The sequence below is a fragment of the Lipophrys pholis genome, assembly GCF_963383615.2.
Source record: "Lipophrys pholis genome assembly, chromosome: 13".
Classification (NCBI taxonomy): domain Eukaryota; kingdom Metazoa; phylum Chordata; class Actinopteri; order Blenniiformes; family Blenniidae; genus Lipophrys; species Lipophrys pholis.
In genome coordinates, this window is record NC_137632.1 from 28,327,594 (window position 1) to 28,341,064 (window position 13,471).

General features: G+C 42.1%; 1 protein-coding gene across 1 annotated transcript in view; it reads left to right on the forward strand.

The window, feature by feature from the left end:
• The window catches only part of dnajc10 (DnaJ (Hsp40) homolog, subfamily C, member 10), a 19,567-nt gene extending 9,260 nt beyond the window's left edge, over positions 1-10,307 (forward strand). The window contains 16 exon segments of the mRNA XM_080477812.1: positions 595-660; positions 1,299-1,364; positions 1,442-1,531; positions 1,621-1,731; positions 1,851-1,965; positions 2,118-2,245; positions 4,732-4,848; positions 4,934-5,035; positions 5,118-5,178; positions 6,320-6,414; positions 6,729-6,862; positions 6,936-6,989; positions 7,844-7,991; positions 8,123-8,245; positions 9,245-9,352; positions 10,003-10,307. Coding sequence (XP_080333938.1) covers positions 595-660; positions 1,299-1,364; positions 1,442-1,531; positions 1,621-1,731; positions 1,851-1,965; positions 2,118-2,245; positions 4,732-4,848; positions 4,934-5,035; positions 5,118-5,178; positions 6,320-6,414; positions 6,729-6,862; positions 6,936-6,989; positions 7,844-7,991; positions 8,123-8,245; positions 9,245-9,352; positions 10,003-10,014 — 1,530 coding nt within the window. The 3' untranslated portion in view covers positions 10,015-10,307.
• Positions 10,308-13,471: the final 3,164 nt, after the last annotated feature.

Genomic DNA, 13,471 nt, shown 5'->3' on the forward strand with positions numbered 1-13,471 from the left:
ACTAAAGAAATTGAGGGAAAGAGAGAGGGAGGCGCAAGATTATTTACCTACAAGTTTCTAGTATTTCCTCCAGGTATTGCAGTTTGTTAAGTTCGGCTTTACAAAGTGTGTAAAGGACTTTTACTTCCTCCAACGAGCCGAGTTAGAGCCCGGCGTGTAACGACAACACAAACTGTTATAAAATATAATGTAATAAAACCCAAAATGTAATAACTGGTCAATAATGTAACAAGACTCTGAGCCCAGAACTTAAAAACCTTTACTATTATTGATTTTACATTATGAGGCAGGCAAAATGTTTTTCCACTAATATTGTAATAATTATATTACGTCATAAAGTGAATCAATGATTTGTGGTTTTAACTTGAACTGTTTCAATTTGAATAATACTGAAATAATAAGATGTATGCTTGCTGTTGCCCAAGTCATTTATAGTATTCTGTTCTCTAGAATCTGTAATCTATTCCTCTGATCATCAGTTCAATATAATTTATATAACATTGAACACATTAGGATCACATTTAAAGTCACAGGCTCCTGGGAAAGGTAAAAAAGCTGAATAAGAGTGATGTGTCCTGTGTGGTGTGTTTGTAGGACGGTCTGGTGAAGGTGGGATGGATCGACTGCGCCAACGACCAGCACCTCTGTGACAGCTTCCAGGTGAGGAGCCACGCTCTTGGTTCTAGTTGGTGGATGAAAAGACTTTACTTAGTTTGGTTTAATTTGGTGATTAATCAGACTTGTCGTCTGCAAAGAAGCCGAGGAGGAGGAGCAGCTCTGTGAGGATCTCTGATCCAGTTAGTCACATCCAGCATAACAGGGATTTGTATGACGAGATGTTCGTTTAGGCTCGTTTGCACGACTTTTTAAGTGAAAACGCGTCGTTTTTGCATTTTTCTTCCGTTTTCGGTGCCTGTCAAAACAAAAGTACCAAGTTCCAGGAGAACATGGACTGGGAGTCATGACGCCACGGAGGAAACTTTGTTCTGATTGTCTCTACTGAGCATGTGCAGAAGAACTAGTTAAGAAGAAGATTCATTTTCACCTCAATTCTCAATCAAGTGTTGCAATTCCACTTTGTGCCACAAGATGGTGCATTGAGCAACTGCACTTTATCGTAATAGCACAAAATAAAATGATTTATTTAGCATGTTTCATGATGCTGAGTACAGCCCAGTGGGTTTGTTGTTATTTTCAGTGACTGAACACCGTTGTCGTGCCAACGGACCCAGCAGAGTTTTCTGTTTTCACTGGAGAACGTGGTGTAAACCTGTTCTGACTGATTGAATTGCGTTCAGGTGACGACGGGAGCGACGGCCCTGTTCCCTCCTGGAAGTTCTCTGGACCAGCAGGACAGCATCCTGGTAGGACTGTGAGCTTCTGTGTGTGATCGGTGAAGCAGCCGCTGAGCTTCCCTGACTCTCTGCTCGTGTCTCCCAAGTGGCTGAACTCTCTGGACACGAGAGAGATTTACACTCAAGTCCTCGACCACCTGCCCGACCTGGAGCTGCTCACCACCGACACTTTCCAGGTAGGAAACTCTACAAGAGCTGAGTTCTGTTTCGCTGCATCGGCTCTACGATACGCGTTGACGTGTTGGAACGTCTCCCCGGTGTTCAGAACAAACTGGCTCATCATCGCTGGCTGGTCAGCTTCACGGTCGGAGACAAAAGTCCGATTTCCAATGAGTACAAGAAGCTGCAGGCTTTCCTGAGGGGCGACCACATACAGGTAGAGTGTGTGTGTGTGTGTGTGTGTGTGTGTGTGTGTGTGTGTGTGTGTGTGTGTGTGTGTGTGTGTGTGTGTGTGCTGACGGTGTGTGTGTGCTGACGGTGTGTGTGTGTGTTCAGGTGGGCAGGGTGGACTGTCGTGTCGATGCGAAGCTGTGTGAGTCCCTCTACATCCACAAACCCTGCGTGGCCGTCTTCAAGGGTCTGGGAGTCCACGACTTCGAGATCCACCACGGTCGGTTCTCCACTTTCATTCATCTTCTCTCGTGTTGCATCGTCGGTTCGCTTCAAACTTCAAACTTGTGGCTCTTCATTCCTCCAGAGGAAGTTTGTTGTGTGAAGTGACTTCAGTGTTTGTGTGACTCTGCGCCGTCTCTCCGGCTTCAGGTAAAGACGTTCTCTACAACATCGTGGGTTTTGCCAGAGACAGCGTCCGCGCTCACGTGACGACGCTGCGGCCGGAGAACTTCCCGTCAGACAGGAAGGAGCCGTGGCTCGTGGACTTTTTCGCTCCGGTCAGTAATGAAAAGGATCCGTCACACCCTCAAACCTTCACTGATGAAGTTGGTGTCCAGGTCGGGTGGAGTTCTCCTCTGCCTGAATTCACTCCATAACAAGTCTCCTGGACACTGAACTTCTTCACTTAAAATAACTTTTAATAACTTTTAATGACTTTTAATGACGCCGTCCAGACGCTTTGGTTAAAGTTTCCTTTTACTTTCTTTCAAGACTGATTTCCTTCTTTTTCTCATAATTGTCGATTTGTCTGATTTTCTATGTCGTATTATGAATTCTTCTATTCTTCCTCTGACGTTTCATGACTTTGTGATTTCTTGTGACGATTTCCGTCTTTCTCTCTTTTGTCAGATTTTCCGTCTAAAGTTTGGATCTTTGTTCGACTTTTGGTTTCTGCTTCTGTTTTACTTCTAAATTCTTCTGACCATTTCCCACTTTGTCACATTCAGTTGTGCCTTTGTTGTCGTCGCCATCTGTGACTTTCTTCAAACGCTCCAGAACCTTTCAGTAACAACTTCTGATTTCAAGATTTTTCTTTCTGACTTCCTTTGACTTTTTCAGATTTACTTTGGCTTCTTGTTTTTTTATTAAATTAAATTAAATTAAATTAAATTTAATTAAATTTAATTTTATTTAATTTTATTTAATTTTATTTAATTTTATTTAATTTTATTTAATTTAATTTAATTTAATTTAATTTAATTTTATTTTATTTTATTTTATTTTATTTTATTTTATTTTATTTTATTTTATTTTATTTTATGAGTTTCTGTGACTTTTATTTTTACGTTTCTGTCAGAGACTTTTTCACTCTCAGTCTTTTGTCTCTTTCTCAAACTTTCAGGAACTTTATCTGATTCTTTGACTGACTTTCTCTCGTTTTTGGGACATTATTCGTGACTTTTGTGACATAATCTGTATAAGTCTGTTTTTGACTTTCCTTAAACTTTTGATTTTCTAACTTTTAGTGACTTTTTCTTTTGTCACCTATTTTTTTTTTTTTACTTTCTAAGTCTCTTCTGACTTTGTCTTACACTTTTCCAGACTAACGACACCTCCTTTGTCTTTTCTGTCACTCTCCATTGGACGTTCTGGGACTTATTCTCAGTCACCATCCCTGTTTTTGACTTTCTAAAAAACTTTTATTTGACTTTTATTGTGACATTTCCTGTGACTTTCTGAGACGCCACAGTCCCATGAATACCCTTTGCTTGGTGTTAACCGCCTTTATTGAAGCTCACGTCTTTTTTGTGACGCCAGCAGACTTTAATGTCGCCTGAACACGTTTTTTCTGCTTGATTGAGATGATTCCTAGTTTACCTTTGAGGCAGGTTGAAGAAGCTCCACCTACAAGTCAAACAGATGTGGAGAGTTTAATCCTGCAGCTCATATCGTAGAACGATGACGAGGAACTTCGCCTTATAACACAGCTGTGTTTGATTCTTCATTATCTTAAAAGATGAAAATATTACACTCTTTCTGGACAATTTAAAAAATATTAACAATAAACCTGGTGCAAAACACAAGATGTCCATTTACAAAGAGACATGGAATTTTATAGAATAAAATAAAATAAAATAATTCTCAAACAAAGAAAATAGAGAATCTAATTTGGACTGTAATTCCTTTAAAGGGGGGCGATAAAAATCTAACAGGCTTATCTGAAATAAAATCCTAGCAAAGAACCTATTATTATTATTATTATTATTATTATTATAATTATTATTATTATTATTATTAATAACAATAAGAATATATATATTAGTAATAATATTATCATGATAAAATACTATATTTATTGAACAATTGTAATTCATAATAAACAAACAAACAAGTAAATAAATAAACCAACAATGAGAATTATTGCATAACTTGTGAAAAAGCCTGTTTTTAAAATTTCTGCTTCTAAAATGTTTAAATTTAAGATTCATGTACATTAAAATATCCTCAACTACATCGACGAGGCAGAAACTCTACATTTCTTAAGTATTTTCAGTGAGTCGCCCTACGAAGGGTTAATATAAAGTTTAACTGTCCGTATTGAGCTTTTAAATTCCGTTGTTTCAAGCAGGATTTCTAAAATTGTCCTCACATCTTGGTAATGTCCCACACGCTGTTCTTTAGAGCAGATTAAAAGTCCTGAAGGGAATTCAAAGTGCCAGAAATGTAAATGTTAAAGCTGATCACTTCCTGTGTGGCTGATCACTTCCTATGTGGCTGATCACTTCCTGTGTGGCTGATCACTTCCTGTGTGGCTCATCACTTCCTGTGTGGCTGATCACTTCCTGTGTGGCTGATCACTTCCTATGTGGCTGATCACTTCCTGTGTGGCTGATCACTTCCTGTGTGGCTGATCACTTCCTGCGTGGCTGATCACTTCCTGTTTGGCTGATCACTTCCTGTGTGGCTCATCACTTCCTGTGTGGCTGATCACTTCCTGTGTGGCTGATCACTTCCTGTGTCGCTGATCACTTCCTGTGTGCAGTGGTGTCCTCCCTGCCGAGCTCTGCTGCCCGAGCTGAGGAAAGCTTCCATCCAACTCGCCGGACAGATGAAGTTTGGTACTTTGGACTGTACCATTCACCACACCCTCTGCTCCACGGTGAGCACGCACACACACACACACACACACACACACACACCCTCCGGACTGGACCATTCATTTTGACTCCCTCCTCCTGCCTCAGTATAAAATCCAGGCTTATCCCACCACCGTGATCTTCAACGGTTCCTCCATTCATGAGTACGAAGGGCATCACTCAGCCGACGGCATCCTGGAGTTCATAGAGGTGAGAATCGCTCCGTAGGGACGTTCGTCTCTCTAATAAGTTCTGATGACGACGTCTGAAAGTTTCTTTTCCGCCTCCGCAGGATCTGATCAATCCCTCCGTGACGGTTTTCGACCCGTCCAGCTTCAAAGAGAAGGTCAAAGGTAAAAAATGTGACGAGAAGAATGAAAAACTCGTTAGAGCAGACGGCTGCTTGAATTGTTAACTAGATACTAAATGTTGTCTAGTTACTGTGATTGAACTAGGTCATGTAACTAAAGTTAACCATGGAGTTCCACAGGTTTCTGTGTTGGGACCAACACTTTGCACATTATGCTTCATGCTTCATGTCGGGAATGTTACCATGGAACTCTCCATTAACTTCCATTGTTTTATAGACGACACACAATTCTATTTATCTATCCAGGTGTAACTAACATTCAACCAAACAGTGGAGAAGAAACTAGATATAGTGCAAATAGCCTGGCCTTCAAGTATGTAAATATAAAACATTTACAGTGAAAAGAAAATATATATATTCATATAACTATTACTATGGAAAATATATAATGTATATTCAAAATATATAAAGCAAAAGATGAGACAAGGTGGTTCTGCTCTTCTTGGCGGATTTCAAGTTCAGTTAAACGCTTCAAAATTAAATCGTAATTTAATTTGCCTTCCCCTACGTTTCCACTTCCTGTCGCCAATGGTTGTTTAGTAAGATTAACGGTATAAACATTGTTTACACGGCAGCATTTCAAGTGAAAGTGCATCGTTTTGCCTTTTGGCAACGTTTTCACCGTTTACACCAAAACAGCAGAAACGTGGAAAACAATGTCGTTCTTATGCCGGGCCACTAGTGGGTGCTGCGCTTTGTTTTTGTAATGGAACCACACACACACATGCAGCAGAGAACAAAACGACACAAACGTTCACTAGAGCTACACTCGGTAGAGTGCTGACCTTCGCCAACGCCACAGTTCGGTTGTGAAGGTAACAGTGGGAGCAAAACGCTGTCATGTACACAGAACTTTATATTCAAGTCAAAGATTTCAGGATAAACACAATTTGTCTGTATTAAATTTGTGATTTTAGTTAATAACAAGTGATCCAAATTTGAGATTAACGAGTTGAATTTTCTTGATGGATTCTCTCTCTTCAGTTAAATCCACTGCATTCCTTCATGAAACATTTAGAGAGTTCCAGTCCTTTCCAGAACCTGTTTTCTTCCCACAGCCTGGAGGAAGAGGAAAGCTTCATCGTTTCCTCCCGGCTGAGTGTAAATGTTTGCCTGTGCTGCAGGTCGGGCTGACGGCGAGGTGTGGGCGGTGGATTTCTACGCTCCGTGGTGCGGCCCCTGTCAGGCTCTGTTGCCCGAGTGGAGACGCATGGCCCGGGTACGACACACCGTCCTGTCCTCCTGGGGGACCAGACCTTCCACTGAGGTTCTGATTCCCACCCAGGGTGTCTGACCTCCACAGGGGGGCGCCAAAGATTCACAGGGTGGGGGTGGGGGTGGGGGGGTACAATACAGGGTGGATTTAATACCTTCGCCAATGGACGTTGGGGTGAAGGTTATGTTTTCATCTACTTGTATTTATTTATTTATTGGTGTTTAAAAACCAATACATTTTTTTTATCTCATTCTCTCTCTCTCTCTCTCTCTCTCTCTCTCTCTCTCTCTCTCTCTCTCTCTCTCTCTCTCTCACAGCTGCTGTCGGGTCAGATCTCGGTCGGTTCCGTCGACTGTCAGCGTTTCCAGTCGTTCTGTCAGAACCAGGGCGTGAGAGCGTACCCCGAGATCCGCCTGTACCCCGGCAGCGCCCGCCAGCCGGACCGCTTCTCGTAGGTCACGCTGCCGAATGTTCTGCGTGTTTCTGTTCTAGAAGTTCTACATTATTATTTTGTCTCTCTGCAGGAGTTACAATGGCTGGCACAGAGACGCTCAATCACTCAGAGCGTGGGCGCTCAGGTGAGGAAGCACTTCCTCACTCACTTCCTCCCGACTCACTTCCTCCCGACTCACTTCCTCCCGGCTCACTTCCTCCCGACTCACTTCCTCCCGACTCACTTCCTCCTGACTCACTTCCTCCCGACTCACTTCCTCCCGACTCACTTCCTCCCGGCTCACTTCCTCCCGGCTCACTTCCTCCCGACTCACTTCCTCCCGACTCACTTCCTCCCGACTCACTTCCTCCCGACTCACTTCCTCCTCACTCACTTCCTCCCGACTCACTTCCTCCCGACTCACTTCCTCCTCACTCACTTCCTCCCGACTCACTTCCTCCTCACTCACTTCCTCCCAACTCACTTCCTCCTGACTCACTTCCTCCCGACTCACTTCCTCCTGACTCACTTCCTCCTGACTCACTTCCTGACTCACTTCCTCCTGACTCACTTCCTCCCGGCTCACTTCCTCCTGACTCACTTCCTCCCGGCTCACTTCCTCCTGACTCACTTCCTCCTGACTCACTTCCTCCTGACTCACTTCCTCCCGACTCACTTCCTCCTGACTCACTTCCTCCCGACTCACTTCCTCACTCACTTCCTCCCGACTCACTTCCTTCTTCCCTCACTTTTGTCTCACTCACTTCCTCCTTTATTTCCTCCTCCACTTGATGTTTTGTGCCCTTTATTGTTCAGTTGCTTATTTATTTTTTATTTCCTTCTCTACCTGCTTCCTTCCTCCTTTACTTCCTTTACTTGCTCACATTCACATTTCCTTCCTTCCTTCTATTTGGTGTGAAGTCTCTTCTAATCGTGTGTGTGTGTGTGTGTGTGTGTGTGTATGTGTGTGTGTGTGTGTGTGTGTGTGTGTGTGTGCAGCTCTCTCCCTCGGGCCTCGGTGGATCTGACTCCAGACACCTTCAGGTCTCTGGTTCTGTTCGGTCCAGATCACTGGGTCCTGGACTTCTACGCCCCGTGGTGCGGCCCGTGTCAGCACTTTGCTCCGGAGTTTGAGATTCTGGCTCGGGTGAGGCAATGGTGATGATGATGATGATGATGATGATGACGATGATGATGATGATGATGATGATGATGACGACGACGACGACGAGGATAGAGGAAAGGCTGTTAACGGGATGTTTGTCTGGCGGTGGGCAGATGATGAAGGGCGAGGTGCGTGCGGGGAAGGTGGACTGTCAGGCTCATCACCAGACCTGCCAATCAGCAGGAATCACTGCGTACCCCACCGTCCGCTTCTACCCCTACCAGGGCAGGAAGAGGGTGAGAGCACACACACACACACACACACACACACACACACACACACACACACACACACACACACACACACACACACACACACACACACACACAGTGCTAAAACAGTAGACCGTAATGTCTCTTTATGTCCATTAGGCGGCAGTGTCGAGTCACTGTAGTTTGTTACTGTCCAGTATATTTGGGATTATTATACAGTTTTCATGTAATTCCTCCAAAAAAACTCCCAACATCTGACTGGATGAAGCGTCTCAAACATTTGGCTCTAAACGACCTTAAAAAGTTCAATTCATGAATCAAGAGACACTGCTGTTCCTGATTTGTCCACTAGGAGTCTCTCTTTTTTTTCTCCAGAGAGTTGAGATTATAAAACAACTCTGATCAATAATTACATTTGTCCTTCCTTCTTTAGTTCTCTCCTTCCTCCCTCCTTCCTCCTTCCTCCTTCCTCCCTCCTTCCTCCCTCCTTCCTCCCTCCTTCTTCCTTCCTTCCTCCCTCCTTCCTCCCTCCTTCCTCCTTCCTCCCTCCTTCCTCCCTCCTTCCTCCTTCCTTCCTTCCAAGCTGCAGTTGAATTTGAACTTGAGATTTTTTTATCGCGTTCGTCCCACGATTTCTGTACTTTCCCCTCATAGTTCAAATTCTGTCATTTTAAATTAGTGGAGAAGATTGTAAGGATATTTTTTTTCGCAGTTTTCACCTGAGACTCAAAGAAAAAATGTTAAATCTATTAAAATGCATGTTTCTCCTGCAACGAATGAGAAAATACTGTAGTTTGAGGCCTCGTTTCCACGGCAACTCTTCAAGTGAAAAACGCCTCGTTTCCACTTTCCTGTTTCAGAAAAGTTTCACGTTTACACGGCAACGTTTTGGTGTTGATTACGTGAAGTATTTTTGTCACGTTGAGTTTGTGAATGAAAAAAGGTGTTTTTGTGTGTGTGTGTGTGTGTGTGTGTGTGTGTGTGTGTGTGTGTGTGTGTGTGTGTGTGTGTGTGTGCGTGCAGAACGAGCAGAGCGGCGAGCACATCAACAGTCGGGACTCCGGCGTGATTTCCGACATCATCAGACAGCGGCTAGACCGTCTGTCGCCACGGTTACACAAGGATCCGAAGGTGAGTCCGTCTGGTCCGTGATCTTTACCCGACAGCCTCTCAGGTAACGACGCACGGTTTTTGCTCATACTGAAGACGATGCAGTTAGCCTGCCAGGCCACAAGTTGGCGCTGTTGTTTGTTTTTGTAAAGATTTCCCACTTTAATTTTCAATCAGCAAGTGTTGCAATTCCACTTTGTACCACAAGATGGTGCATTGAGCTACTTCACTTTATTGTAATAGTACAAAAAAAACCCCACTACTTTATTTAGTCTGTTTGATACGTTAAGTACAGCTCAACGTGTTTCACAAATTAAAAAGCAGGAAATGAGGCACAGAGTCGGAGCGTTTTCAAAAAGTTGTGTTTTCAGTGGCTCCGAGCTACTTTGTTGTCGTCGTTGTGTCATTTCAACGCTTCACGGCCAATCTTCATTCATGAATGAGTTTTAACTGTTTAGTTTGAACCAGATATCGATTGAAATGAACTCTAAATTACTTTTTTACTGAGTTTATCTCGAGGTAATATCAGATTTATTCATATTTACTCTGATTAAAGACCTAAAATTGGTCTTTTTATTTAAATTAGATGCTAAAATTCTCATTTTCCGACCCTCAGATCGATGAAAGTTCCTGAACTGAACCGTCCGACTTGTTGTTGTTGTTGTTTGCAGGACGAGCTGTGACGCTGACGAGGGAGCGACGTGATTGGTCAGCGAGTGACAGCGCTGGATGGTGATTGGTGCAGCTGGTTGGACGGATCAGCTGACAGACTTTACCCCGGATCTACTGAACACTAGTTTTTATTTGTTTTCACTTCCTGTCTCCATTGTTTGTATTTACTCTATGAAGTAAAGCTGTGGGACGCCCTCCGCACTCCGGACGTGTTACTGACTCACTGTGGACATCGTGCTGTATTTTATTGTGCATCTTTTCTCAATAAAGTGTCTTTCTGTGAGGGGATTTACAGAATTTTTACAAACGTTTCTGCTATTTTTTTTTTTACTTTGTATTTTATAAGAGGATAAACTGATGTTCCACACTCAAGTTTTGTGTGCAAGAAGAACATGAACACATATTTTCATTCATATATTTAACTAATTTATATTTGAGACACGGAGGGAAAAAAGTTAGACCAATACAGGAAAGGAAAAGTACAAAGAATAAAATTAATCTTTGGAAGAAAAAGTAATAGTAATGAAAGTGCCAACAAAAATTTAAAATTGATTAATTAAACTTTATTTTCTTATCTATTATTTTATTTTTTTTATGTTTGATTTTATTGTTTTATTAGTTTAATATTTCAAAAATCGCAGTAATCTTTCCGTTTTTTAAATTAATTTTTTTTGATATGATTCAACACATTTTTATGATTTTTTTATTCAGTTTTATTTGTTTTTATAATTTTATATTTAAATGGTTTTTTTTACATTATTTAATTGACTTTGTTCATTATATTTTATTCCATTTCTCTTGATTTTGTTTCATTTTTTTATTTATGTGATTTAATTTCCATTTTCCTCATCCGAGGCCTCAGCTGGTGTTATTTCTAGTAAAACCAGCAGAGGTCGCTGTTGCTCCTCTGAATACAATCAACCACTTTTCGTGATACTGCAGTGTCCAAACTTTCTACTTATTTGAGATCCTCTCATTTCTCCACGTCCTTTCATTCTACCTCAGTGCTTCAATCTGTATCTTTCTTTTTATGACTATTTTCATATTAAAACTTTGTTCGGACTGACCGGACCTCCTTTAAATTCAGCAAACCCAAAATCAAACGACCCAAAATCAGAAAGTCGTCGAGATCCCAGGAGAAAACAAAGGAAAGTTCAAACACACGAGCCCGGACTGAGACGCTGCAGAGCGACAGGAACAACCAGGACTCGGTGAAGACACAGCCACCAGGTGCCGACGATCACACCCAGGTGAAATACAGCAGAGCAGCGATCAGACACCGGGAGGGAAAATCAAGGAGCCTGAAACCAGAGACCAGCCAGAATCTCAAAATAACACAAGAAACAAACATGTTTTTGAAATGAAATGAAATTTTTTCTCTTTGTAAATTAGATTTGATTGAATTAAATGACAATTCTGACTTCTGTCCTCAATCTATTCTTTAATTTTTTCAACATTTAATGACATAAATGGACATTTTTAGTCATTGAATATTCTATTTTTGACAAATGAAAAACACAAAAAGTAGATTTTTCTTCCCCTCGTTCTGGAAATGCTGGTTATTAAAATTAGGAACTTTTTTTTATAAAACACAAAAAAATTACAACGCAGGATTAGAAATGACTGATTTGTTTTGTGCTTGAATAAATAGAAGATGAACATTTCCTACATATTTACTTTACTTCTACTAACTTATTTTTATGGCAAATCCAGCCCGTGAAATATCAAAAATGTAAAAAAGTCTCACATGTGCAAAGTGGAAAAATACTGCATGAAAAAGAAACAACAATGTTTTAAAAGTTCCCATGGAATTACCAGAATGACCCGAGGGACTTTCCACTGGGGTATTATTGGAGCGGGGCAGTTCTGAGGCTCTGCGCCGCTCCTGCGGGGCTTTGCGGGCAGCTGGAGGTCTGAGGTCAGCATGACGCAGCGCTGCGCCATAAACCGCTGGAACCGCTGCAACTGCGCGCCCTTCTATTGTTTCATGGTGTGAAATGGAGCGCAGCGGTGTGTGTGTGTGTGTGTGTGTGTGTGTGTGTGCGTGTGTGTGTGTGTGTGTGTGTGTGTGTGTGTGTGTGCTGGACAGTCTGAGGCTTGGCTGTTTGGCTTGGAGCGGCGCGCGCCCCCGTGACGCGGCGCGCTCATGAACAGATGTGGACTTTTACGCTCCATCGCCGCTCAAAGGGGAAAAACTGCTGGCGAGTGTTTTAACTATTTCAGTCCATCCAGGCTTCACGCGTCACTTTGTTTTCTTGGTTGGATTAAAACCAACTCCAGCTTAAAAAGTCCTTTGATGCCGAACAACTTTAAAAAAATCTGAAAAAAATCTGCATCCATGTGAAGAGAAATCCCTCTTCGGTTTAGTCCTCCACTTCTCTTCACTTTGGATGATTTAACTATGAATTTCAAAAACATTCATACATTTATTCCGACACATGAACTAGATTCTGTTTGAACGGCTGAAGTCAGATTAGGGATTATTTGAGTTTTCACCTCAAAACATATAAAATCTGTCCAAGTTAATTTTTCTAGAGAAAATAATGTAGCTTGAGGCCTCGTTTCCACGGCGACGCCTCCTTTTCACTTTGCCGTTTCAGAAAAGCTTCCCGTTCACACAGCAAAGTTATGAAAACAACGTGTTCCCATGGAAATGGCAGAAAGACCGGAGGAAGAGGAGAAAGGAGGAAGAGGATGAGGAAGAGGAGGAGGGACACACACACATTCACAAACTCAACGGGACAAAAATACTTTTACACGTAATCAACAACAGAACGTTGCCGTGTGAACGTGAAACTTTTCGGAAACAGGAAAGTGAAAACGAGGCGTTTTTCACTTGGAAGCGTCGCCGTGGAAACGAGGCCTCAAACTCCATTGTTTTCTCACTCGCTGCAGGAGAAACATGCATTTTAATAGATTTGAAATGTTTTTTCTTCATGTCTCACGTGAAAACTGAGAAAAAAAACTAAACTCTTAATATTATTAACAACACCAACGAAAGTTGGCCGAAAAGGTTGTTTTCATCTTTACTTTTTTATTTATTTTTTTGTTTGTGTGCAGGTCTTTTAACAACTTTTAACAAAAACTATTAACTCAAATTGCATGAAATCTTCAGGGATGATTTGTCGTCATTAGAGGACCAATCCGTTAGATTGTGGAACGTTAGCGGCTAAATGTTCCTGAATAAATCCCCAAAAAAACCTGAAGAAATCATCGTCTGTTGCCATGGAGACGCTCCCTGCTCAGTGTGTCACACGTCGCTACCTGACAGGCTAGTTAGCATCGATATGAGCTAACGGCTAACAAGATAGCAATGCTCAAATAAATAAATGTGGCGTTGGCGAAGGGCCGCGCTCTACCGAGCGTAGCTCTAGATTTTTATATCGTTATCGAGCATCGTCGTTTTTCTGATGAACAGAAAATCTTTCCGGGAAAAATCCCGAATGAAGCGACACAGATGCGACGTCG